The sequence below is a fragment of the Psammomys obesus genome, unplaced genomic scaffold (genome assembly GCF_907164565.1).
Source record: "Psammomys obesus unplaced genomic scaffold, mPsaObe1.curated_primary_1811, whole genome shotgun sequence".
Taxonomy (NCBI): Eukaryota; Metazoa; Chordata; class Mammalia; order Rodentia; family Muridae; genus Psammomys; species Psammomys obesus.
This window is the reverse complement of record NW_026591086.1, coordinates 59,051,965-59,079,212: the sequence shown is the minus strand read 5'-3', so window position 1 is coordinate 59,079,212 and position 27,248 is coordinate 59,051,965. Positions and strand designations below refer to the sequence as shown.

Genomic DNA, 27,248 nt, shown 5'->3' with positions numbered 1-27,248 from the left:
TGAAGGCACCATAACATCTTGAACAAGCGACTGCGGCTTTCCTTCCAGAGTCTCCCGTCAGTCAAGTGCGAGGGCGAGCCCAGCCACTCCTTCCTCCCTGCCTCCTGTGGCTGCGCTGCGCCTTCCTCCAGCTTCCTCACTGTGCTGAGGGGGCTGAGCCTGGCTCCTCCAGGAAGCCCCATGTCTCAGGACAGGTGTGAGGGAGACGGCTCAACCTCAGAGCCAAGTGTTAGATACAGGGCACCAGATGCCCAAGTTCTCAATTAAAGCAAAAGTTTGACAGCTCTTTCGCATGAGAAGAATATTGTGAGGAAATCCAAGGAAATGGAGTCTCTGATTCTAGGTAAGATCCTACAAATAATTTTCAAAAACACATTTTGCTCTTTTAAATACATCACCAAGCCCACTTTCTTTGCATGTGAGCCCAGGAGCTGGGTGCACGCCACTCCTAAGCTACACCCCAGAAATCGGAGACTCGATCCTTTAATCATACGTACTCTCTTAGGCAAGTTGGCAGGGAAAAGCAGAGAAGAGGGGAAGGGACAGACACCAACAACGAGGCAACTGGTACGGGCAGGTGGGAATTCAGTCAGAGCTGCTGCTTTTGGACACTCTGCTCCACGCTGAGGGACCAGGAAGAGACAGCAAGATTTACTGAGGGGTCACCTGGTTAACTAGTCACAGCCAGGTCACACACACGCTGTGTGTGCACAGTAACAGGCAGCATCACCAAGCAGGGACCACGAGGATGCACGGACCTCTTGTGAAGCTCACGTCCACCCAGCAGCGGATTGGAAGGGAACTCCAGTCAGCTTCTGTGGACTACAGGGCACTGCAGGGCCATTCTCAGGGCAAAGGCCAGAGCACGGCCGCATTAGAGAGAAGCTTGGGGAGAGGGGGAGAAGGCGCAGCCATGACATCAGGGCGACAGTTCAGAGGCAGCTGTAGCATGCCAAGCCACAGGAGGCCACAGCAGCTCTGTCCTTAAGTGACTCAGGCAGACCACCCCCTGCGCCCTCTACCTGTGCCCCTGGCAAGGACCACTACGCTGAGGAAAACCTACCGGCCAAATGATCTTGTGCCCTAAAATTCACCATGGAATGTACATTTTAGTGAATTTTATTTTATGCATATGCGTGCTTGGCCTGTCCACGGACCACGTATGCAGTTGGTGCCTGCTGAGATCAAAGGAGAACGTCAGAGCCCCTGGAACCAGGATGGATGGCTGTGAGCCGCCATGCGGGCCTTGGGGACTGACCCAGGTCCTCTGGGAAACTGCTGGGCCATGCCTCCATCCCTCTGAAGTCTAATGTGGTGACAGAAGGCCGTGGGGCTTTTGGCAGGTTAGGCACGGTCTCACCAGGACAGTGTCCTCACAAAAAGCACTTAGGTAGACACCTCACCTCTCTGAGCACAGGAGGTGAGGGAGACAGGCAGGAGACGGGCCATCTCAAAACCACATGAGCTAATGCTGAGCCGGGCCTTCCAGCCCTTGATGCCAGGGGACATGTCTGCATGGCTTAGAAAGTCCAAGCTCAGGGTTAAAGCAGCCTACACAGAAGAGGACACTGATACAGCGGGCTAAGAAAGACTGGCGAGGGTTCTGGTTTTCACAGAGCACAAGTTCTAGCAAAGAGGCAAGCATCAAACAATCCCTTCCCTATCTTTCATTTCTAGGAAACTGTTAGCAGTACTGAGAAAACGAAAAACCCTCTGGAGCCTGTGCCTCGGTGGAGGTGAAGGCAGCTGACGAAAGCTCCTTGGGTGTGACCTGGAAGCTTCTCCTGGGGCCGCTGGGTGGCAGCTACTTACCTCATACCCTTCCTTCTAAATAAAGCCAAATAAAGGGCTTTTCTGTAGTCACTTTCGTTGCCTGCAGTCACACTCAAGTCTTGGTTTAGCCAAACCAACAGGCGCTGCTGGGAGGACAGGAGGCCGGGAAGCAGCCAGGCTGTGGGGTGGCCGGACGTGGGTAGAGTAACAGCCTGAGCTCAGCCTGCCAGCACCCAGGGAAAAGCAGGCCTGGCAGCGTGCAGCTCACTGCTGGGTGTGAGTGCAGAGACAGCAGGACCCCGGGGCTAGCCAGTCTAGCTGCAACAGTGACCCGGGTTTCAAAAGACAGGGAGGACAGCAACAGAAGAGGCTGCCCAGGGCTGATGCATGTGTGTGTGTGTGCATCCGTGTGGGTGGGTGTGTGTGTTCACGTCTGCATGTGTTCATGTGTGTGTGTGTGTGTTCGTGTGTGTGTGTGTGTTCATGTCTGCATGTGTTCATGTGTATATGTGTGTGTTTGTGTGTGTGTGTTCACGTCTGCATGTGTTCATGTGTATATGTGTGTGTTCATGTGTGTGTGTGTGTGTGTGTGTGTGTGTGTGTGTGTGGAGAGTAAGGAAAGGAAAGGAAGAAAGAACAGTTTCAAATCTGAGGCATGAGCTATCTGTCCTAAGCAGCTGATGACAGAAAAGACTGCGCAGCGGCTGCACTGACAGACCACGCTGCCCGCAGCACCCTGCGAAGCACAGGCCAGCAGTCCTCTGACGTCACTGTGGCTAGAAGGCTGAGCGGCGTGAGAATCCACTGCCCTGGGGTGACACTCCTCCTCTGTCAACTGAGTTACATATTCCTATACATACTTTTTCACCCAAGAATGGTTTTCTTTGCCAGTGAACAGCCAGCTTCACCAGCCCACCAAAGATTAATGGAAACTGCAGGTGAGCATGCCTGGGCATTGGAGGCAGCTGTCCAACCTGCTGCTCTGTGCACACGAGGGCACTCACTGCAAATGCAGGGTCCTGGCGGCTCCATTTTAAGAAGCCTGGATTCTGAGTGGTCAGCCCTCAGGCGATGATTATCTAGCTAAAGTTCACAGCGGACAGATAAATAATTTAGAAAGTTAACTGTTGCTTTTTGTTAACTGCCCACAATACCCACTTCCCTTAAAAGCATTCCAACGGCTGATATTCAAACCGACCACAGATGAGGTGAGCAACACTCCCATGACTCGTCTAGACAGCCCGGCCCTGACACAGAGCACTGAGATGCCAGGCTAGCTCACAAGGCCACTCTGGTGGACAGTTTGTGTCTCGGCCTTCTGTGTTCCATGCCCTGGAGCACTGGCGTTAAAACAGGCAGAGAGGACAGCCAAGAGTCAGGGTTAGGAGGTCTGCTCCAGGCAGAGAAGAGCATGGTCCGTGGGCGCAGTGTGTCTGGCTGACACTGGAATTGAGTGTCAGGCACCTTCAAAGGCCTGCAGGAAGCGGCCTCCTCTGCCCTCACTCCCTCACTCCAAAGCAGAGAAGGGCATGATCAGAACAGTTTGCAGTGAGGGAGGGCGTGTCTACCTGCTTCTCTGCAGTGGTGCTATTCGAGCAAAGGCGACATGGGGAGGCAAGGGCTCACTGCGCATGCTTGCACATCACAGACCACCTGAGGGCAGCCGGGGCAGAGGCTGGTTCATGGCCAGGGAGCACAATGCCAACCCCTTGCTCTCCATGGCTTGCTCAACCACCGCCTGCCCGGGGGTGACACTGCAGCCTCGGGCCCAGCCCTCCGTCAGTCAAATGAAGAGCATCGGACAGGCCGACCTGACGGAGGAGGGGTGTGTGCACAGGCCAGCGCACAGGCCAACTGACAGAGCACGGCAGCGTGTGCTTCAGTAAAGCCAGGAATGTCTGTGCCGCAGTCAGCAGCTCCTCGAGCTTCTCCCTCCCTGACTTTCCTGAGTCACAGAGAAAGGCCAAAGTGTGCAGCCCAAGTGGCTTCTGGTTTATCTTATTAACCCACAAGCCCACCCATGGCATCTCTGCAGCCACCTTGCTTGTTTTTCTTACTGAAGGAGAAGGAAGAAAAGGTCTCGACAAGCCTTTGAAATGCAACTTGAAAACCACCAAAGTGGTGATGACAGCTAATGCTGAGATGGTCCACTCTTGGGGAGTCTCACTGTTAGTCATGGCCTACCCCTTTAATTCCGGGCTCCGAAAGAAGCTGCTCTGTGCTGTGGCTTTACAACTCTTGGAGTAGTCCTAAGCAGCCCCTGGCTCCTGTTCTCCTGAGCAGGCCAGGCTTGACTAAATCACTGTGTGAAAGAACCTGCTCGAGTGGGAGCTCCCTTGGCAGCGACCTTTCTCACACCTACCCTCTCCCTCCCCCACCCTCTCACAGCAGCTGTACCTCTTACCTTTCCTGGAGCAAAGGAGATCTCGGTCCTCAGGGAAGCCTCCTTCCCTCAGGGGAGCCTCCCTCCTTCCCTCATGCCAGAGGACCAGGCAGCAGTACCAGGCACAGGAGGACCTGTTCCCAGGAATGCGGTGCATGATGCCAACAGCTGTCAGGGGCCCTTCCAAGGGCCCTTCCAAGAGCCCGAGACCCAGGCCGTGGTGACGGCTAGGGCAATAGCTTGGCCATGCACGCCTGCTGCTCTTGATGAAAGCGAAAGCTCAAGGCGACAGCCAGTCTGACAGAGAGCCACCATACTCCTGCTCCTCTCCTTAAGTGGCACAATGAATGGGTCTCTGCAGCTCTCCCCAGTCACTTGTTCACTTGGGAGACAGCTCACTCCGATCATTAGGGCACAGCATCCAGAGCGTCCGCTCCAGCGTCAAGCCTTCTGAGCGAACAGCAGAACAGCTGTGCAGGGCTGGAGACGCACCTGGGTAGACACTGACGCTGCCCCGAAGGACCCTGGCACCCTAACAGGCAGCCCGACGGCTCCCAGCATCTGCTACCTCCAGTCCGTGGCAGAGTAAAGAAGTCTTATTTGCTGATCCTGGCCGTGAGTTCCCGAGGCCCTGAGATTTCCTCAGTGGACAAAGGGCTACTGCCGGCGCCCACCCACTCAGCGGCATCTGGACCACGCCAAGTGGACCCCCAGGGCAACAGAGGGAGCCAGAAAGTCCAGGACAAGGCTGGACTTCCGGCCCAGCCACCTCCAGGAAGGGGCGGGAGGACCTCGGGCCCCTCGAGCATGTGCCCGCTGTGCTATGACCACAGGAGCAGCCCACCACACCATGACCGTGCAGTGCTGGACGCCTGGACTGAGGTCTCCACGTGCACACAGCAAGAGCTTCCCAAGGAGCCATTTCTCCAGCCCCATCACACCCCTCCTAACTACATCTTAAATGTGAGCAGCCAAAGGCTCGGAGTTCACCAAAACCCCCAACACCAAAACCAGAAGACAGTAAGTAGAAAGGGAATTCAGAACAAACAGACTCATTTCCCCAAGAAATGAAAATCTTGGGGGAAATTGGGAGGCTAGTCTTCAATGTCACAGGAGGATAAATTACTGCGTCTGTGAAACAGAAAAAGACACCAAGGTAAAGGAACAGCTGGAAAGTTACAGGCACAGTGGCACACGCTTGTAATCCCAGCACATGAGAGGAAGAGGCAGGCAGCGGCCGCAAAGCAAACAGGAGCTACAGTTAGTAAGGTGTGTCCTCAGCTCGGGAGGATGACAGCAGTGAAAAGGACTCTAGCACTCTTGAAGCTTAGCTGCCTTGTCAAAAGGACACCCCGAGAGGAACTGAGGCTTCCTGCCCATGGCACAGGAGTGAGCCACTCCACACAGCCAGGCTTCAGGGAACCACTCGCTGCTGGCAGGACCACAACCACACATCATTCTGAGGTTCTGACAACAGGAGACGTCGCAAGCTCAATGGCCAAGCATGGCCGCCCTGCACCATGACCAACTGCAGCTGTCACCAACCAGACAGCACAGCAGAGGAGGAGGGCTACAGAAACAGCACTGTGCCAACCAGGTTGCAAAGACGCCTTCCCAGCACACTGGCGTGAGTAAGCGCGGCTGCAGAACGTACTCACGGCAACAGTGACAAGAAGGCCACAGCCAGGGGTGTCACCAGGGGCTGAACACAACATGGAACTACACAGACACAGCCTGTGTTTCCAGAACGTGTGGCTGACGAGTTAAACTGGGGTACTAAGTCAGTCACAGTGAAGAAGTGGAGCAGATCTGGGCTGCAGGGGCAGGGGCGGCTTCATTTTTCACATGCAAGGTGCTGAGAAGGACACCGCTGGAAACACACGCTCTGAGCTCACTGATGCGCACCTCAGAGCCCTGCCTCAGTCTGCAGAAAGCAGTGCTGCCGAGGAAGGGTGAGCACGTGTGTCACGGGCACCGACACACAGGTGGCCCCACACGGACGGCCCCGGCTGCTAACAGCTGCCCAGGCAGTTCTGCTGTACCGAGCTAGTCTTCCTAATAGAAGACCGAGGCCTTGAACACCCCAAACAAACATGAAAAAACAGCTTTCAGTATACACTTTGACCCATACACAAAAACTCAAAGTAGATCATAAACCCAAATGGGAAGCCCTAAAGGAAAATTTCTAGAAGCAAGCCAAAGCCCAAGACACCGTACATAAGTCAGACTTCCCAACACACAGCACAGCCCGCCTGTGTACAGGTCGACAGACTTCCCGTCGTCAGAGCTCCGAAACGGCTTCTCACAGGCCACCATTCTAAAAACCAACAGTGACACAAACGTGGGCAGCGACGGCACATGCACATCTGAGGAACTGCTGTCATAAAGCGCTCTCAGCACAGCACAGGAGTGACGTAGTTCAGCACGGGCGAAGCCAAGAGGCCAGCAAACGTGAGACCAGCAGCTGCGCACACAAAAGGCAGCGCATACAGCATCGGGAAAGACATGAGAAATGGACACAGAAACCATCAGAATGCTCATTTTATTTTTATTATTAGTTTTTTAATTTACAAAACATGATCCCTGAAGAGATGGCCCAGCATTTCGGAGCACTGGCTGCTCTTGCAGAGAACCTGAGCTCAGTGCCCAGCACCTGTGCAATGCCTCACAGCTGTCTACAGCTCCGGAGAATCGATGCACACTTCTGACCTCCACTGACACCAGGAACACATGTGGTGTGGACATATGTGCAGGCAAAATTCCCATACACACAAAAATAAAACAAACCTGCTGGTCTCCTGTGGACTCATGTCCTCATGCTATCCCCAACTCTTCCCCATGACTCCCTGCACTCTGCCCAAAGTCTGCCTGTGAGTCTCAGCATCCGCTCGATCCCTTGCTGAGTGGATCCTTTCAGAGGCTCTCTATGGAAAGCTCCTGTCCTGTTTCCTCTCTTCAACTGCTTCTGGTGTCTATCCTGCCTGCCCTTCTGAATGAGGATTAAGCATCCTCCCTAGGGCTCTTCTTGTCACTTAGCTTCTTTAGGTCTGTGGATTGTAGTATATTTATCCTATATTATATGGCTAATACCCGCTTCTAAGTACGTACCATGTGTGTCTTTCTGCCTCTAGGTTACCTCACCCAGGATGATCTTTTCTAGATCCATCCATTTGCCTGAAAATGTCATGATTTCCTTGTTTTTAATTGTGTAGATGTACCACAAGTACTGTATCCATTCCTCAGTTGAGGGACATCTAGGTTGTTTCCAGATTCTGGCTATTACAAATAAAGCTGCTATAAACATAGCTGAGCAAATGTCCTTGTTGTATATTTGAGCATCTTTTGGATATATGCCTAGGAGTGCTATAGCTAGATCTTGAGGAAGCACTATTCCTAAACGTCTGGGAAATCACCAGATTGATTTCCAAAGGAGTTGTACAAGTTTACATTCCCACCAGAAAGGGTTCCCCTTTCTCCATATCCTCTCCAGCATGTGTTGTCACTTGAGTTTTGATCAACAGAGCCAACAAATCCAGGCCCAGGGAGTCCTACAGAGACTGATGAACCAACCAACGACCATGCAAGGAGATAACCTAGAACTCCTACTCAGATGTAGCCCATGGCTGCTCAGTCTCCAAGTGGGTTCTCTAGTAAGGGGAACAGGAGCTATCTCTGACATGGACTCTGTTCCCTGCTCTTTAATCACTTCCCCTTGGCGGGGCAGCCTAGTCAAGCCACAGAGGAAGAGAATGCAGCCAGTCTGATGAGACTTGACAAACTGGGGTCAGTTCATAGGGGACAAGGGCTCCCCCTTTCTGAGGACTAGGGGAGGGGATGGAAGAAGAGAAAGGGAGGGTAGGACTAGGAGGAGATGAAGGAGGGTGCTATGATCAGGACATAAAGTGAATGAATTTTTAAAAATAATCTAAAATTTAAAAATAAAGGAATAAAAAAGAAACTAATTACTTTTATTTGCCTTGTTGGGGTAAATACTATTGAGAAACAAAAAATTCTCTACCTTTGCTTAAAAAAATAAAATAAACCTTTTAAAAATGCCATAGAGAGGATGTAGAATAAGGAACTCATACACTTATGATCATAACAGAAAATGTTTCAGACACCAGAGAGCAGTTTAAGTTCAGCACGTGCTGGGCAGTGGTGCACGCTTTTAATCCCAGCACTCGGGAGGCAGAGGCGGGAGGATCTCTGAGAGTTGGAAGCCAACCTGGTCTACAGAGTCGGTTCCAGGACAGCCAAGGCTACACAGGGAAATCCTGTCAAAAAAAAAAAAAGTTCAGCATGCACCTGTGAAGCCAGTATGAAAAGCAACAAGATTAAGGTCAGTGAATGCTAAGTGCAGGACTGGCTAACAGAGCCAATGCCATTTCCCCTTCTTTCTCTCCTACCTAGGGCAGGGGTTAGAAAGAAGGTAGAGACGTTCAGAAACAAAAAAAAAAAAAAAAAAATAGCGCCAACAGAATCAACGAAGACACTAAGAGGACAAGGTCAGATCAGCAACCCTGGATGTGAGCGGCACCTGTGAAGGTTGACCACTGAGGCAGAACAACGCAGGCCACAGCAGAGAGCAGAGGCCACCAGCAGAACCTTTAGTCAGCCTCCCGGCCCACCAAAACCTGCCGGTTCTGCCACACTCGCCCAGAAGAAAGACTGACGCCCCTGAAACTGTAAGCCAAAACTAAGAGCTTTAAGTTGTCTCTCTCTGGTGATTCGGTCACAACAGCAAAGAAGCAACTGCAAGCAAACGCACACATGCAACTCTACCTCCCTCTGTGGAGTGAGCTGTACCCCAGCACAGCCACTCACGTACCGAAGCCCTAACAGACTCAGTTTAGGGTACCTGGACACCGGCTTAGAAGAGATGATGGAAGCATGGCCTAGGATGCAGAGCATCTTTACAAGAAGGGAAGAGAGACCAGCATGCTCTCTCCCTCAGCCCCATGGAGGACTCAGGAAGGAGCCAGCCAGAACCTACAGCTGCCCCCTCAGCTGTGAGGAAAAGTGCTTGCTGTAGCCACTGTGCGAGCCACCCAGCGCGCAGCACTGTGACAGCAGCCTGAGCCAGCTGCCTGCATGCTGCCTGCACCTGCACTTCTGAGGTGGAGATCCTGTCACCCGGAAAAGCGAGCAGAAATACAGGTGAACTCGGTGGTGTCAGTGGTTCCTACTCAAGAGACTGAAGCTGAAACAGGCCGATAGTGCCCTCTCCGCTTCACACGTGCTTCAAAATTTCAGTCACAAACTCTCAGGTCAGAAACAAATATGAATTAAAACATGGGCCATTTCAGACACTCGGATACGAGGCCTTGCAGGTGCAGGCTGAAAAGGCTGAGCCAGACTTTCACAGACCTGCTCTCTCACAGAGAACCATCCTATTCACAGCCTGCCCCAGCAGAAGGGAAGAAAGAACCGACACTACAGATACAAAAAATAAAAGTGCAAGCCACCCACCTCTGAGCGCATGTTCAGGCTTCCCCAGCAACAACAATCAAAGTCTCACACACCCAGCTCAGGAAGGCAAAGACCCCCTGGGCAGGCCCTGGCAGCAGCTCGGGCAAATACGATCACTAAGAGGAGGCAGATCCACTGGATGAGTCCATAATAAGACGTAAACCAGGAAACAAATTTTAGTAATTTGAAAACTAGAACTGAAATTTATTTTGGTAACTTTAAGTGTATATGAAATGATTAAAGACATTTTAAAAGGAATATGAACCAAAACATGAAAATAGTACAAACCAAAATACCCCATGTTCCAAAGAAGCAGGCAATCGCTCCCCAGCTGTATGAGTGACGGCCACCGAGTAACATTCGTGCAAGAGCCTGTGAGTTCTGTCTGTGGTGGCTAGTGTGCCAACTTGGCAGTCTAAAACCTCCAGGGAAGAAACTCCCATGGGGCTCTTCTGGAGCAGGCTGTCCCGTGGGCATGTCTGTGTGGGATGATCCTAACTGCATTATTCTACATCAGGGCGGCCTGTGGGCGTGTCTGAGGGATGGCCCTGGCTGTCTTAACTGATGTGGGATGATCCAGCCACAGTGGGTGGCCCCGGTCCACAGGCAGGGCTCCTAGCATGTCAGGGCAGAGAAAGCAGGCCCGGCAATAAGCAGGCATGCACAGACTCCTGTCGGCGGATGTGAGCAGCTGCTTCAAGCTTCAGCCCTGGTTCCCCATGACCACGGGCTGCGAGCCGAGCCCGAGAGCCGAGAGCCACGCACACCCTCCCCCTGGCACTGTTGTGTGAAGTGAAGTGGGAACACTGCCCTTGCCTCTGGCTCTCCGCCGCCCTGCCCAGCTCTGCTGTCCCCACAGTGCTCAGGAGGCCCGGGGCAGCTGCTCGACCCTGGACACTGCCTAAGGTCTCGCATGGCTTCCTCCTCCTCCTCCCTCCTTAGCTCCCTTGCTCAAGTCACCTGACTCATGCGCACCCAGCAAGCACAGACCCCCACACCGGCCGCTCCTCCGCTCTGCCAGCTTGCACCCAGGGACGGCAGAGCACTGCTCATTTGACCTTTTACCCCAGTTACAATGAAGGAGGAGTGTGGACGAACTGTTCTGGTCAGAGCAGATCCCAGCGCCCACAGAGAGGAGGGACGGGGAACAGGACAGACACCTCTGTTACTGCTGTGCGTGGGCGTATGCTCACACACCTGCAATGTCCTCACCCTGAAAACTGTCCTAAAAACTGACTAGAGTGCACTCTCCACAAAATAATCTGCCATAAAACATTAGCACATTTCCTAAGCTGTTTTCTCAGTTAAAGCAGCCAGTGGAAAGAAAATCTCTACTTCCTGTTCCTTGTTTTCATCCTTCCCTGGAACTCACATGCGTGTCTGCACACCAGCCATCAAGTCCTCCATCACTGCTTCTCTGGCCAGGCTCTGTCCCCTCCTGACTTCCTCTGTGAGCTCTGAGAACATGCACTTCCTGCTGGCATCTACACCCTGGTCAAAGAACCAACAGCGGCAGTACTCAGAGCTACCACTTTCTGTGTTCACAATTAACCACAAACACAATACGGGAAGACACAACTGCTAGAGTGTGACACCGGCTGCTAACAGCCACATCCATGAGACAGCACGACTACTCTCCTATCAAAGTTTACACAACAATTCTGTTAATATACACTTACAAAACACTACCACTAAATCTCCTTGATTAAAAATCTATCTTTACCTTTCCTTGTTAGCGCTAAAACTTTCAAATAATGATATTTTTCCTCAAGGTAACGATTAAGCCAAGCTGCAAGTTACCTTACTATACACAGTTAAAATCTGGAGATTGGGGCTCAGGAAATTACTCATTGGTAACAGCTTGATGTGCAAGCAACAGGATCAAAATTCCAATCTCCAGCAGCCATGTGGAAATCGGGGTAGCTGTGCACAGCTGTGCCCTAGCACTGGGGGAGGCGGAGGCAGAGGGAGCCTGGAAGCTTGAAACCTGCTTTACTGTGCAGTTCAGGGAAAAATAAACACATGTGCATAACAGGAATTCTTTATCATTTATTTATTTATTTATTCACTTTAGATCCCGACAGTAGGCCCTCTCTCCTCCCCCACCACCCCAGCACATCAGGTATCATCAGGACTGAGCTCCTCCTCTTCCCCTGAGGCCTGGTAAGGCAGCCCTGCCAGGAGGAAGGGATCAGAAAGCAACAGAGTCTAAGCCAGAGCCAGCTCAGCTCCCCTTACTAGGTGACCCACATGAAGACTGAGCTGCCTGCGGCTCTATCAGCGCATGCTCCCTGGTTGGTGCTTCAGTCTCTGCAAGCCCCTCTGGGCCCTGGTTAGCTGTCTCTGTTGGTCTTCCTTTGGGACTCCTGTCCCCTCCAGGTCCTTCCATCCTTCCCCCTTTTCCCCCAAGGTTCTCTCCACTTCCCCAATGTTCAGCTCTGTGTCTCCATCTCCGCATCTGTCTCCATCCGCTGTTGGGTGGAGCCTCTCAGAGGACAGCTGTGCACTCTGGCACTATCTGCTTCAGAAACAGGGTAGCCAACTGTCAAAGCTGCTTCTGGAAGCTCCCACACCATTCTCTTAGTAATTGTACTATAAAAATCTGTTCCACTTACTAACATTTTAGTTCTTTTTAATAATATTTAATAACACTCGAGCGTCATTTCATAGCAATTTTAGCTTTGTACAAGTTCCAATACTACCATCTACTGGTTCCAAGTGGGAGTACAGGCAGAGCTCATTACACTGTGCCTTTTCAGTTAGGTTCGCAGCTGGGCTGTCGCCAATGTGCAAATACAAGCAGTCTAACACACCTATGTAAGAATACCTAGGGATCTGGGAAAACACAAGCACCTCTGACCACTGAGTTCATGAGTGTTTCAAAGATTCCCCTTTACATTCTTTGTTTGGTTGGTGGGTTGGTTGATTTCTCTGTGTATCCTTGGCTGTCTAGGAACCAGCTCACTAGCCGAGACTGGCCTTGCACTCAGAGATCCACCAGCCTCTGCCTCTGAGTTCTGGGATCACCAGTGTGCGCCTCCACTGCACAGCTCCAACTCACCTCTTACTGTCAGGATTCTCTCAGTCTTGCACTTGCCAAGATTTTCTACAACCATGCACTTCGAACTTTAAAAAGTCTTTGCTCCCGAGATGCAACCAGCCCTTTGGAGGACAGACGTGAGTGACATCTCCGGCTTTCTGCACGCAGTGTGCTTCACTAATGGCGGCTGACGCTGTGGTGAGTCCGTCCAGGAACATGCTCTGCTGCATTGCAGCGGCCAGCAGGGAACTCGGGGAACAAGCTGTCTCACTGGGCCCAGCCGAGGGTCCCTCACTCAGGAGTGTGCAGAATCTACAGCTGAGTCAGAGCTAGGGCTGCTCGGGGTAAATGGATTCACTCGGACATCCTCGCTGACCCACACTTCTGCTCCAAGCGCCTTGGCGCTGCCCAGGCAGGTACTTCACGGGGTAGTGGGCGCTGCAGTTCACTATGCCCTGTGTAGCCTGCGTTCTGTCCCTATGACCACAGTTCACCCCCACCCAGCCCCCACCCCCGCTCTTAATTCTCTTTAACGGGGCACCCTCAGGGCTGAGGACCATTCTCTGGTCCCAACCCCTCCTCTGCTTCTCTGGGACAGGCACACATCCCTGCCCTACCCCCCCCCCGTCGTCCAGAGAGCCTGCGCCTGCAATCCTGATCAGCAGCCACACTGCAATGCCACTTTACAAAGCACATGACTCTGCCAGTCAGGCGCCACACCCGATGCTCCCATCACGTGGTTCACAGAAGCCAGAGCCCCACCTCGAGGCCCAGATGCTGTGACTCTCACTGCTCTTCCAAGGAGCCGGTTAGTGCTCTCCCGAGATGCTGCTGCCTCAGCCCCTAGAAAACACCCAGCTGATGATGACCAAGCTGCCCAGCTTCTCCTACGGCTGCCGACAGGGCTGGAAACGGCTCCGCTGCCGAGTGTGGCCACACAAGCATGAAGATCTGAGCTCTGGTACTTAGCAGCAATGATGTGGCCATGGCCATGTCTGTCATCCCAGAGCTGCAGAGGCAGGGACAGGAAGACACTGGCAGCCAGTCTAGCTAGGTGAGCGACAGGAAAGAGTAAGGGAGACAGCTGAAGTCGCCTGACCTCTGCCCTACACAAAGATGTAGTAACTTGGGTATTACTGAACAACAAAAGCATATGACCTCCAAGCACAAGACAGCAGTAGCAGGGAGGTGTCCAAAGGGAAGGAGTTCTGAAACATGGCCCACTTCTTCCTTCCTGGAAGAAGGAAAGGTTTCCTGACTGCTCAGATAAGCTGCTTCAAATGACATCATCAGGAAAGGCCCTGAAAGGACACACCCTCTCCTGTCCTTTACGTATAAAATATGTAAATTCACCCTCACCATAAGAATAAGACAAGTGGACAGGCCTAACACTACACCAAGCAGCTGCTTCAGAGAGCACAAGGACACAAGAGAGGGTGCTGGCGTCACAGCCTCAGAGAGCACAGTGGACACAGGAAAAGGCGCTGACCCTAAGGAACAGGATATCAAGAAAGCTATGGAAACAAAGAGGCCGACAGCTGGGCTGATAGTGCAAGGGGAGACAGAGGACTTCAGTGGCATCTCCAGAAGACCTACAAATGCACAGACAGAGTTCAAAATGCCTGTCACCACCACGAAGCACCACCTCCCGAATACCGGGATAGCCATTAGCGAAGAGAAAGAGAGGGTGGACGGCTGCTCTACAGTTGGGGCTGCTTTCTCGGCAGCCCCAGGTCACTTCCCAGCACCCACACGGCGGCTCACGACCATCCGTAACTCCAGCTCCTGGGCATCTGACGCCGTCGTCTGACCGCCACAGGCCCCCAGTGAGTGTGTGGCTTTATGGAGACACATGCAGGCAGACCCACACGTATAAAAAGAAAAGAGATACGAAGGAACAGAGCAAGCTCTGGCGAGGGCTCAAAGACTAGTGTCGTGCTCCGGCAGAGAGGTGCCTAGTGCACCTGCTATGCAACAGTGATTCTCCTCGTGGCACGAGAAGCAGCTCCCACTTGTGAGTTTACACCAACAAGAACTGAAAGCTGCTCCAAAGGGGCAGCTGCACCTAGGTTCAGAGCTGCAGTGTTCACACACGCCACAAGGAGGAGCCAACCGAGCTCGTAACGACAGAGTGAATAACCCCATGTGACGGGACAGTACAGACTACATATTCTTACGTATCGTATAGCGCTACACCTACGCCAGTGTCGCCATAGTAGCATAAGCTACAGGGCGGGGGATACGCTTTCTCCGGAAATTCGCCCCCTGGAAGGTCCCTGGCAAACTCATCCCACTTGGAAAAGAGACGTGTTCTGAGATTTCTACACTTCTTCAGTTGTGGCTCTGGGGCTGGAGTAATGAATTCTTTAATCTTTCTCTGTGACTCCTGAAACAGCACAACTAATTTTATAAAGAAATTTATCATTAGTAGATTGTTAAAGGCTTTAATAAAAATAGTAAGTTTAAAGAAAGGTAACGAATTAGATTTAGTATTAATAAGCATTAAGAATAGTGAAAAAATAATAGGCTCCTTCTTAAGAAAAAATAGCATGAGAGGTGCAGCTGGCGGGAGTTTCCCCTCCCTTCAGTGCCTTGTTCCTAGGGAAGATCATAAATCTTAAGCAGGACAAATGGGAGGATGGTTAACAAAGGTGTAGTTAAGATTTTGATATAGAAAAAGACTTTGGCAGGCATCTGACTTAGCTCCTGACTTTCTTCTTCACTGGTTAGCAATAATGAAACTGTATTTGAGGTTTCTTTTCCTTTGTTTGCTCTGATCAAAAAGTTTTTAGGCCAAGATTTCTTGTGGGCACTGCTTTATGTTTGAGTGCATTTTGAGTTAAAATGTAAACTTTGTATTCTTGGTAAAAAGTCTAAATGTTCTGGGAAGTAGGCCAATTTTAAGGTGCCTTTTATATAAAAATACTAGCTTGAGTTCAGTAAAGTTGAAGCAGAGTCAAAACCATCAAGGTGTCTCTGTCTGTCAATTCTTCACCGAAACCCTGTCTTCCTGTCCAAAGCCTTGTTCTCCCATGACGGGAGCCCGACTGGGCTCGTCCGTGGCAGTATAGGGAAGGTATTTTGATATGTTACGTCACACATGGCCCTCCAGACTTTGCGGCAAAGGAAATGAATTGGTTACAGAAGACAAGGACGCAGGCTAGGGACAGCTCAGGAGGTGCCAAGGCCACTGTGGGCCTGAGCTCAGCACCTCAGGACACAGGCTGGCTGCAGCAGTGTCTGTAACTCAGCATTCACACAAGACCACAGGGGGAGCTCACAGCCAGGCCAGGAGGCCTGGCACATATAGCAGTGAGCGAGCAAGCGTGCTAGGGTCTTCCTCTGACCCTCAGACACTCACTGTGGAATGTGTGGAGATTTTAAAAAGACAGATATTCCCCGATTCTACCTGAGGCAGGGCAGTCCAATTCCAGAAAACAACGCAGACCGACTGCCGGGTTTGTGGGCACGCAGGGGTCATTCGGAGGGTGCTGTGCTTGTCCGGGAAGCCGAAGGGGACTGGACACACAGCAATGCGAATGCAGCCAATGGACTATCCATTAAAGCGAGATGGGAAGTGGGAGGGTGGGGAGGGAGTACAAACAAAGGAAATTCATGGAAAACCTACTGCTAAAAACGAAGTTTTACAGTGAGGTAAAGCCCACGCAGGAAGCCCACATGGTGTGCAATGCCGCCCTCAGAAGACATGGGCTGGAAAGTGAGTCTCAGCCCTGGGCTCGAGGGACTCCCTGCAAACCGCGGGGGCCCCCCCCCCCCCCCCCCCCCCCCCCCCCCCCCCCCGCACTTGTCTGCATCAGAGTGTGAGACCATGAGACCCTAGAGCTGAAGGCCTGGCCTGGGGAAGGTCACGGAGGATCAGGCTGAGGCTGACCTGGGGAAGGTCACAGAGGATCAGGCTGAGGCTGACCTAGCAGCTTGCTCCCGGGTGCTGCGTGTGCCCCTGCAGGGGTAAGTCACCAACGGCGGGACCCTGCAGGAGTCCCCGAATGCCACTGCTGGCAAAACGTGACCATTACTGCAACAGCAGGACAAGGGTTGTGGGGTAACCACACAGTTTCTGACCGGACTCGAGACCTGTTCTACGGGAAGGCATCTGTGTCGGCAGTGTGAACCTGGTCCAAAGCTTGTGGCTCGGGGAGCATGGACCCTGTGGCAGTTTTAATAGGCCCATATATCTGAATGCTCAGGCCCCAGTTGGTGGAACTGTTTGGGAAGGATTAGGAGGCCTCCTTGGAGGAGGTGTGTCACTGGGGGCTGGCTTGAGGGTTCGAAAGATTTGCACCTTTCCCAGGTTCCGTGTGCCTCATGAGCTCCATCTACAGCAGCAAGACCCCTGCCATGCTCCGGCCAGGAGGCTCATGGACTCCAACCCTCTGCGCGCCCCAAATAAACCTTACCACAGAACAGAAAAGTAACTAACGCAGGCCCCAACGAAAACAGCTACAGCTGTTTACTAAACAGACATATTAAACTGCCTCCTAAAGAGCAACAGATCAGCACTGGCCTGGCCTGGGCCAGGGAAGCGTCGGCCTGCAGGGTGCAGTGCGTGCAGACGGGACGGGTGGAAGGCTGCCTGAGGTGAGCTGCCTGAGGTGAGGGCACTCACCCCGCTGGCTCCTTCACGAGAGCCTGGCCCGCTGCTGTGGGCATGGCGGCTCTCAGGGGCTCTCTGTCCGTCTCTCTCTGCAGCATCTCTCTGGACCCGGTGAAGGTTACTGAGCAGCTGCCAGGGCCCTGCCACACACGCACCTGCTGCTTCTTGTGTCTGAACTGCTGCTTCTCCAGCACAGCAGTGACCCTGGGCGTGGACTACTGCGCCCTTCCTGTGGCCTGGTCTTCCTGGGTCATCCCTCCCTGAGGGAAGAGCACTCCAGTGTCAGTGCACACTGACTGCACAGCCAGTGAGCGAGCTGAGCCTGCTGTGGAGTCTATCCCTTTCTCCTGGTGTGCATAAACCCTCTCTCACTGCATGTCAAGGAGCCACCTGGCCACAGCAGCTGCACACCTCCGTTTGGCACTTATTTCAAAACGTCTTCTGTGCTTGACGTCACACACGCAGAGTTTCTGAGAGCCGGTCTCCAGCACCCACTCGGGAAGCTGTCCTCACTTGTGCATGGTGGCTGTGGGATGGGATTGTGCAGGGTTAGTTGTCATTTTCCTGAGCACAAGTGGCGTCAGCAGGCATGATGATGGGGATGGCGATCATCAGCAAATGTCCAAGTGTCTGTCCGCCTTGCCCACTAGATGGCAGGAGTTTCTCTGGGCACACGCAGTCTTCTGTGGAGAAGACCGGTGCCCAGTGACAGCAAGGACAGGTCTGTGTGCTCCCCAAGAAGCGAGAACCAACTACAGCCACGCTGAAACAGGGGTTGGGGAGACGGCGGGGCCCAAGAACAGCGCTGCTCTTCCACTGCACACACACGGTGGCCCCCACCATCTGCAGTGAGGTCTGTTGCCCTCTCCCGCTGTGCAAGCACACATGCAGGCCCAACACTGTCTACACAATGAAACCTTAAAGCTCGGACAAGCCTACGAGCAGGGCACACACTCGGCCTCCAGCCTGAGCACCAGACACAAGCCTGGGCCACGCCACCACCTCCTCACACTGCTCAGCACAAGCGGGACAGCACCGGGGAGGAAGCGCTGCTGATGCTGACACACCTCCACTGCCCTTCTCAGTCACACAAATGCCAGCAAAGCCTGTACACCGGAGCCTCCACGCCACACGCACTACGAAGCAGGCCTGGACTTACACAACGTGGGAGCAAAGCTCTCCCTGTGCTCATCTTTCAGCTCACAGCTTTAAATACCGTCCCAAGCCCCTGAGACAAAGCTCAGGTCACAGAGGTTCACTCTGCTCAGCCTGAGAGGCTTCGGGCTGCGCCTGTGTGTCACACACAAGAAGTGCAAGGAGGAGCAAACGTTTATCTCACGGCCGCACCTCACATCAACTCTGAGGACACACCCAAAGGAGCTCACTACAGCCCACATCCCCCAGCGTGTGCCCCTTCTGACAATCAGCTCAAGGCCGAGGACTAAGCTTTCCACACGCTCTTCCAGAAGACTGCATGTCCATGTAAGTCCTCTCTCTCCTCCATGGCGACGTCCACACACGTGAGTCCACACACTCACTTCCGTGCTCTCCTTTAACTGAAAGTGGAGTCTGCACAACAGGCCTGGGCTCCCCAATGGCTGGGGCCTCTGTAGTGACAGAGCACGCCTCTGCGAGCTCCTCCCAGGCCCTCAGACTTCAGCTTCAATTCCAGCAAGCTGCCGGGAGGGTGGCTCCCCAAGCACTCCTGTGACAGACTAAGGTCATCTACCCTGTCATCTCACTGCCTTGTGAGTTAAATAAATGTCTGGCTTTATGGTTTCAAGATTTTAAGATGCACAGAAGAAACAAAATTAGGGAAGGCTAACTTCAGAGCACGACTTAGGAAATCAAACACAAAGGGAGTCTCTCGTCACGCTAAAGCAGCTGTAACAGGAAATCTATAAATACACGTTGAGCCACTCTCTCAGACTTCATTCAACATGCCCTGACCCTGCACCCAGCCCAGCCCTTCTGAAGAGCAGTCATTGGGACACAAGTCTGAGAAAATGGGAGCAGGGCACAGGGGTCCCCAGTATCAAATAGGGGTGCCTTCACGAGTGCCATCTCCCTCTTCTCTCTGGGGACTGGCTGGCGACCAGCCATGAGGGCTTGCTGTCCCTGTCCCCATGCTGGGATGGGCAGAGTAAACAGCCTTCCAGCTAGTGTGGCAGGGATGGTCAGGATGAAATGCTCTTGTACAACACCCAACATGGCTGTGAACCTTCTAAGACCAAGAAACATAAGTATCTGTGGCACAAAGCTTTAGCAAAGGAGCCTACCCGACATGGAGACAGGCACATGCATCTGATACCGCCCTTTCTACCTCAGGTGTCTTAACTGTGCTCTCACACTAAACCTACCCACACAGTCTTTTGATCAGACCAAAGATTAAAGTGAGCCCAGACCATTTCATGAAGTGACTAGAACCCTCAGTCCCTGGAGGATGAGAAGCCTTTCTTCGGCAAGAATCAACTTCCTCTCACACCCCAAAATACAGAGGGGAAACCAAAAACTGCAGAACACTCCCCAAGTTCCTGCATCACAACAGGAATTTCCCACAGGCAGAGGAGACCTGAACATTCCCGACCTGCAATCAGGGTGAGGGGCACAAGAAGGCCATCCACTCACACACACACGCGCGCGCACACACGCATATATACACACGGCACCACATCTCCAGCCTGTCAGTGGATCTGGGCTCGCACCACCCATCACTCCCCAGCTCTCCATCTGCTCCTCATCCTGAGACACAACCGTGGCAGCTCTGGAAGCACAAAGTGAGGGGTGGGGCATCAGGGAACCAAGTGAGGGCCGGCAGCACAGACCCGAGCACAGGGCAGGCAGGACTCTTCCGGGCCAGCCAGCTTAGAGGGCACAGAAAGGGCCCAGGAAACGGTAACTGTCAAGGTGGTGAAGGGAGGCTATGCCCGTGGGCCTGCCTGGCCTCGGGGACTTCCTGATCTGCCCTGCATGCCTTGCACTATGAGATGGAGGCTCACAGGTAAGACCACTACCTCCAGGGAAAGCCGAGTGTCCTCGAGAAGACCGGGTGGACAGAGGCTTCCACTGAGCGCAGCAAGGGGACGCCAGGCGAGTCGTCCCGCCAGAACTGTGCCACACGTTCTGCCATCAGGTCGAGAGTGCAAGGGCCCAGTCAAGAGTTCTCACAACTGAGCCTGCACATGGCTGTGAGGCCCATGAAAAAGATATATAGCACAAGCGTTCACAAGGGAACTCAGCAAGGAGGAAGTCATGCACAGAGCGGGCATCGAGGCCTCCCCCAAGGAAGCGCTGTCTGGGAAGGCGCCCTGCTCCCTGAGGTTGGCACAGGCGACCTCAGTCCCTTTTCTGCTGACATTAGAGCAAGGGCTTCCCACTTCTCAAACCACCTCAAGCGGGGCATACTGGCTCATGCCTGTCCCCAGCACACGGGAGGCAGAGCAGGAGGATCCCTGCAAGCTCCAGGCCAGCCTGGTCTACATGGTGCCCAGCTGGGCCTTAGCCAGGCCTTGTCTAGAGAGAGGAAGGCAGTTGACAGCAGCCACCTTAAGCCACAGCTCTGAGCAGCATCGAGCCTAAGGGACCCACTGACCCCAGCAACCCAGGCATGACTCACGCAGAGGCACTTAGACTGCCCAGGGGGGTGGCACAGAGAGGCCAGCAGTGCACGCAGATGGCCTGGAGGTCGGTGGCTCAGGGAGGCCGGCAGTGCTGACAGCGGTGGGCAGGGCCGGGCTGCCAACCACCCTCCGCAGGCCCCGTCCCTCAGAGCCCGGCAGTGGGCACTGCCCACGCTTCCACCGCTCTCCCCAGCCTGCCAGCGTGTTCTGTGGGGAAATACAGCTACCTTCCTTGAAACAGAGAGCGGGGACCACAGTGGGAGCAGGGCACAAGCAGGGGCACAGAGCCACGTGTGTGCACCTGGAAGGGGGTAAGGTGAGAGGCCCACAGCTTACAGCTGGTGGCAGGCTGGCGGCCTGGGGACAGCTGCCCCTCCAGGCGGGAGTGTAAAGCCCTGGCACAGCTGGCCATGGAGTCCACACCTAGAGGCCCACCAGGAGCACGCCAAAGAAGGAAGCCAGGCCTCCATCCTGCCCTGCCCCAGTCAGCCCTCCCTCTGGCCTGACACAGACTTCCCACACCCAAACACGCAGCCACTTCAGGGAGGTCCCCTTTCTGTCTGCCCTCCTCCTTCAAGCAGCCAGGCGCCGCAGGCTCACAGGCAAATCACTTGTGACAGAGAAAACCGCAGCCAATGAGGCCACACGCATAGCCCTACTTCAGAACACTTCCTGAAGCAGGCAGAGCAGTGCGCACACAGCCTCGCTCACACACGGCCTCACTCACAGACAACCTCACTCAGCCTGCAGACAGCTGGGCACTGCGCCCCAACACTCCTCAGCGAGGCCAGAACCCTCAGAGCACCAGGCACAGTGCCCCGAACACTGGCCCCTCTGGGCCTCTGACGACAGAAGGTAAGCTGTGTGCACTGACCTCACTATGAGCCGTGAGCAGGTCACGCTGGGTCACACACTCGGACTCTGGGTCACGCGGTTACTGTTCTCATGACCTGGCGCTCACTTCCAATGTGTAAGTGTAGCCTGGTACAGTGTGTTACTTCTGACACTATAGTCAAACACTTCCTCCCTCCCTCTCCTCCCTCCCTCCCTCTCCTCCCTCCCTCCCCCTCCTCCCTCCAGGCCTCCTGTGTGCCCCTCCTTGCTCTCTTCCAGATCCAGGGCCTCTGGGTCCTCAAGTGTGTAACCTGAGTGTGCCTTGCTCTGTCAGTCCGGCGTCACTGTGGTGTTTTCAGGGCCGAGCTGGCCTGCCGCACGCGCAGCTGCCGTGCCTTCCCGGGAGGGCCTCCCTCCCTCTCAGCACAGCACTGCGGTGTTGTCTGTGGTTAGCACACGCGGAGGACAAGCCGCCCACAGGGCACCTCCCAGTCTTCCCCTGTGCTCTCTGTAGTTTCTCCAAGTTAGTTGGCTTTAATAAGAAAACAACTCCAGATAATCGTGGCTCTTAAGTTTGTCAAAATTTCCTCCGAGAGCCACCAGTTTCCAGCACTTACCCAGCCTTGCCATCACACAGGAGCCACGGGCAGGAGCCGGGGGGGGGGGGGGGGGTCAGAGGAGCCAGGCAGTGCTCTGTGACTCAGGGGTTCCCGACAGCATCGGGGTGAAGGTGGGTGGAGGAGATGCGCAGTCACGGGTGCTGCCCCTCTAAGGTCCACTGAGGTAAAGGCCTGGCCTCCAGGCGAGCCTCCTGCCTCGTGGTGAGGACTTGACTTCTCTGTGCAGTAACTGTCTCCCTTAGCGAGAAGCTAACATCCTCTTTACAGATATCGGGGAGGCTCTTCACCCGGGTACACCCTGGCTGGCTGCGGCTCAGTGCGCAGAGCACACTGGCTTCTGACACAGACACCCCCCCACCTCTGGGACAGAAAGCACGCGCCACCATTCTCGGCTCCATCTGGAAATGTTAATACAGAGTTTAGACGTGCAGACTTTCATTCTTATATATTTCTGAAATAAATAAATTTTATTCCAAAATCACACTTAAGCCAAGCATGTAACAACCATAAGAAGGAAGGGACCACGCGCCTCTCGGGCTGTTTACAGCACCTGCTCACATTAACTCACCGGCCAACCCCACTGCCACCCCTCCCTGTAACTCTCACTAAGGAGAGTCGGGGGAGTTGGACAGAAGCACCCTACAGAGTGGCATCTTTAAAGACAACCTCCCATACACCCCCTTTCACCAGAGAGCTGCCTCCAGGGTCCCTCCCTGCACGTGGGTGCTACGCGGGCCAGCCTGACACCCTGGCCGAGGGCACGCCACACTGGGAGCTCTGTCCGTACTTGGAAGCACTACTGAACCATTTCTTTTTTTCTTTTTTAAATAAACACTTTCTGTGTGGTAGGATTACTAGTAGATACACACGCCGGGGCGTCAGACCTACTTCTCTTTGACAGAATTTATGGTCATTAGGCAGGGCAGGAGAACAAGAGTGACGGGACTAGCAGAAACTCATCCTCAAATCACTGCTCTCTGTGTCCCCACTGAGGCAACTGAAATTCTAGGGCCCTGGCAAATAAAGATGGCAGCGCCTGCCTCAGACAGTCGATTCCAGCAGACCAGGACACAGAACAGCAGTGACCCACACTGCAATAACCTGAAAGAACACAGGCTGACACTAGGAAGTTGTTTCCAATTCTCCAACTTCAATAGAGGGGTGAGGTCACAGACAGCCACACCAGACAGGCTGGAGGCAGCTGCTGAGGGGCCGCAGCAGACACTGTCTCTCTCACTTGTGTCCACTCAGCATTTCCCACTGTGTGCTGGAGAGGCAGCAAAGAGAGAAAAAGCAAAGTTCCTAACTGCTCTCACTTGGGAATCACACTTGGCTGTTGGCTCTTCTGTTAGCCTCACGGCACGTTTTGTAAATTGTTGCCGTATTTAGTGCATGAAAAGTATCTGAACATTACTTGAGTTATAAAACATTTAAATAGAATAAAGATGGCAAAATTGGCAATCCATCTTATAAGATTTAAAAAACAGATTAGCCCTTTTCCCACTCCTCCAGAGAATTGTTACTGTGTCCTAATTCGATTATCTGGGAAAGGGAGGGGGAAGCAAGGTCAATGATATTGGAGCAGTCTCTCCCAGAGCACTTTGGTGACTGAGGCCACTTGAACCGACCCATCCACTACCTAGGATGGGGCTCGGCATGGCAGTACACACCTTTCGTCCCAGCTCTCAGGGGTTTTCTCGGGAGGATCACTGTGAGTGGGAGGTCAGCCTGGTCCAGGACAACTTCCTGAAACATTTCCTCAAAAAGCCAAAATAATGACAGAGACAGACATTCATAGCTCAGTGGGTCCATGGCATATGTGACGTACCTGTGTTCATGCCCAGTGCTCCAGAAATAAAACAAAGTCAGAGAAATCAGTAAATAGCAGTAAGAACTCCTCAGGTGTATGTTCTTCAATGACACTAAGACATGCACATGAGTCTTTGCTATAAAATGCCCCCAAATTAAAATTCACTAACAGCAGAGAAGTCTGGGACTGTGAGGCCTGTACTTTCAAGCAAAGCTCTTACCCTGTTTTCTCAACAGTCCTGACAGTGTCTAGTGTCATGGGAACCAGCCTGCTATGAGATGGCTACCCCAAGTGATCAGCACCAGACTGTCCTTTCTAGCTCACACCCAGAGGAATTCAAAATCGCTGCCCTGGTCTTCTACAGCGGCGTCTTCCTGGTTGGGTTATCTGTCAACGTCACTGCGTTATGGGTCTTCAGCTGCACCACCAAGAAGAGAACCACGGTGACGGTCTACATGATGAACGTGGCCCTGCTGGACCTGCTGTTTGCACTGGCCCTGCCCTTCCGGATGGTGTACTATGCAAAGGGTGACTGGCCCTTTGGGGAGCACCTCTGCCATGCCCTCGGGGCCCTGGTGCTGCTCTACCCGAGCCTGGCGCTGTGGCTCCTGGCCCTCCTCAGCGCTGACCGCTACATGGCCGTGGTGCAGCCGAAACACGCCAAGGAACTCAAGAACACCCGCAAGGCCGTGCTGGCGAGCGCGGGGGTGTGGGGGATGGCCCTGGTGACCACCGTCCCTCTGCTGCTGCGCTCCGCAGACCCCGACAAGGACGCCTCGCCCGCCACCTGCCAAAAGCTCTGCGACATCGTCCACCTGAGGGCCCTGACGGCGCTCGGCCTCACCCGGCTCCTGCTCTTCTTCCTGGTGCCCCTGCTCATCATCGCCGGGAGCTGCGCCAGCGTCATCCACAGCCTCCTGCGAGGGCAGGCGTCCTCGCTGAAGCCCAAGGTCAGGGAGAAGTCCATCCGCATCATCGCCACGCTCCTGCTGCAGGTGCTCGTGTGCTTCGTGCCCTTCCACGTGTGCCTGGCCTTGCTGACGCTGCGCCAGGAGGACAGCTACAGCCCCTGGGCGGCCTTCGCCACGCTGCTCATGAGCCTCAGCTCCTGTCTCGACGTCATCCTCTACTACATCGTGTCCAAACAATTCCAGGCGCGCGTCCTCAGCGTCATGTGGTACCGCAACTACCTTCGGAGCATGCGCAGAAAGAGCTTCCGTTCCGGCAGCTTACGGTCGCTTAGCAACGTGAACAGCGACATGCTGTGAGTCAACGCGCCTGTCTCTAATCGCTCTGAGGCTTTGTCTGTCTACTCTGAATGAACTAGTATTCTATAGAACCCCGTCCCTTCTTTGTGAAAAGAAATAATAATTATAATAAACTTTAAAAACTCCTGTGATTTCATTATTCCAGCGACATGATGAAATCCTGACCATTCCAAGAAGTTTTATCTTCCAACTTGTATAAAACAAGTGCCTGAGTCAGGTGTGCTGTGAGCCAGCACTCAGAAGGCAGAGGAGGCCAGCCCAGGCTACACAGCCACACTGTCTCAAAACACAATAAAAACAACAAAAACCACAACAACAAGCTCATGAATTAGCTGGGGGTGGGGCACCCAAGTCACGTTTCACAGTCAAGCCTTATCTGAGCAGGCGGCTGACTGGCCTGACAGGTTTGGATTGAATTCTACGCACAAGCTATGTTTAAAGTGAAGTGATGGTCCTCCTTCCATGGAGCTCGGCCTAGAGCAGGCTTTGTGTTCTAAACACCAGTGTCCAGGTTCTGCACAAGCTACTGTCCATCTCACCAGAGCAAACCAATGGCAACAGGGCCCTCCGCCACTCCCGCCCCTTTCGTGTTCCAGTATGTGGTCGCACAAGTGCTTGCTTTGAGCACATCCCACTCAAGGCAAGTGTGCGAAGGTGGCCGCAGTCCCATTCCTGCCTCCTAAACTGCTCTTGCTATGGCGTGAGATGCTTCCGAGGCAGCTCAGCAGCCTGCCACGATGCCAACAGCTTGCCCTCCTTCCTCGATCAAAAGCACAGAAAGGCTGTTCCCAGGCCATATGCTACAGTGGCCGTGGCACCAGCCGGGACCTCGGGTTCTGACCGGCGCCCGCCTGTCTGGTTTCTCCATAGGAAAGCATCTCGTCTGAAAGAAAAGAACCTGAACAACAACCCAGAAACCCTACCACTCTAAACATGGACACACAAGAGTCAACTCTCAGCCTCCTCTGCAAACTGCCTGTGTCATTGTCTTCTGTTGGGGACAGGTGCAGGTGTGGATGGCTGGCACCCAGCGACCCACCTGCCTCGGCCCCTTCCGGCTCTGATACACTTTCCAGTAATCATCAGCGCTGACAGACATGGACACATGGAGTGCAGCGGGTACTCTGACGCGGCTTCTCACAAAGAAAACTGTGTCAGAGGGGACCTTGCCTTCAGTGCGGGCTTGCGGCAGGCACGGTCCACAGTCGCCGAGTGGTCACGCGCTAGCCTCACACCAGTGAGGAGGCTGCCTTTCACTCCCAGCCTCGAGCGAGCACCAGTGCTGGGGCGCAGCCTGTTTCGAGTGTCCAGATGTGCCCGTGCAGCGGTTCTCGGCACGCTCCTTCCAAAGGCTCCACTGGGAGCAAGAGGATGGGACGAAGACTCACCATCCATCAAGGCACGGAGGTGGCGTGTGGCCTGGGCCTCACAAGGAAATGAGTATCATGAAGAACAACTCAAGGTGGCATGATGTACTTAGCACTGTATTCAGACGCTCTCTGAAACGTGTTCTTATGTGTAAGTATGTGCACACAACTCGCACAGGTCGGTTATGCCCCTCCACCACGTGGGCTCCAGGGCTCACACTCGGGCATGAGGCTTGGGAGCAAGGGCCTTAGTCTCCGGCTCTGGAAACACACGCCCACGTGGATGCGCTCCCTGTACAAACAGTCGGGTAACGGTGTCAGGCGTGGGCACCAGATGACGCGGACACTCAGCTCGCAGTGCCACTCCCCTGGAAACAGTGTGTGTGTGTGTGTGTGTGTGTGTGTGTGTGTGTGTGTGTGTGTGTGTGTGTGCGCGCACGCGCGCACGC

The 27,248-nt window shown here is 53.7% G+C and overlaps 2 protein-coding genes across 2 annotated transcripts in view; one reads left to right on the top strand and one right to left on the bottom strand.

The window, feature by feature from the left end:
* The window catches only part of LOC129678712 (uncharacterized), an 84,379-nt gene that overhangs the window by 21,118 nt on the left and 36,013 nt on the right, over nucleotides 1-27,248 (bottom strand). The window lies entirely within an intron of this gene.
* On the top strand, nucleotides 21,623-25,505 carry Gpr18 (G protein-coupled receptor 18). Its single transcript, XM_055609608.1, has 2 exons — nucleotides 21,623-21,755; nucleotides 24,401-25,505. Exon 2 carries the CDS (start codon nucleotides 24,443-24,445, stop codon nucleotides 25,430-25,432), a length of 990 nt encoding a protein of 329 aa, XP_055465583.1. The 5' UTR covers nucleotides 21,623-21,755; nucleotides 24,401-24,442; the 3' UTR covers nucleotides 25,433-25,505.

What these genes read in the sequence shown, in the direction of transcription:
- Gpr18 (XM_055609608.1), top strand. Translation starts at nt 24,443, where the DNA reads ATGGCTACCCCAAGTGATCAGCACCAGACTGTCCTTTCTAGCTCACAC.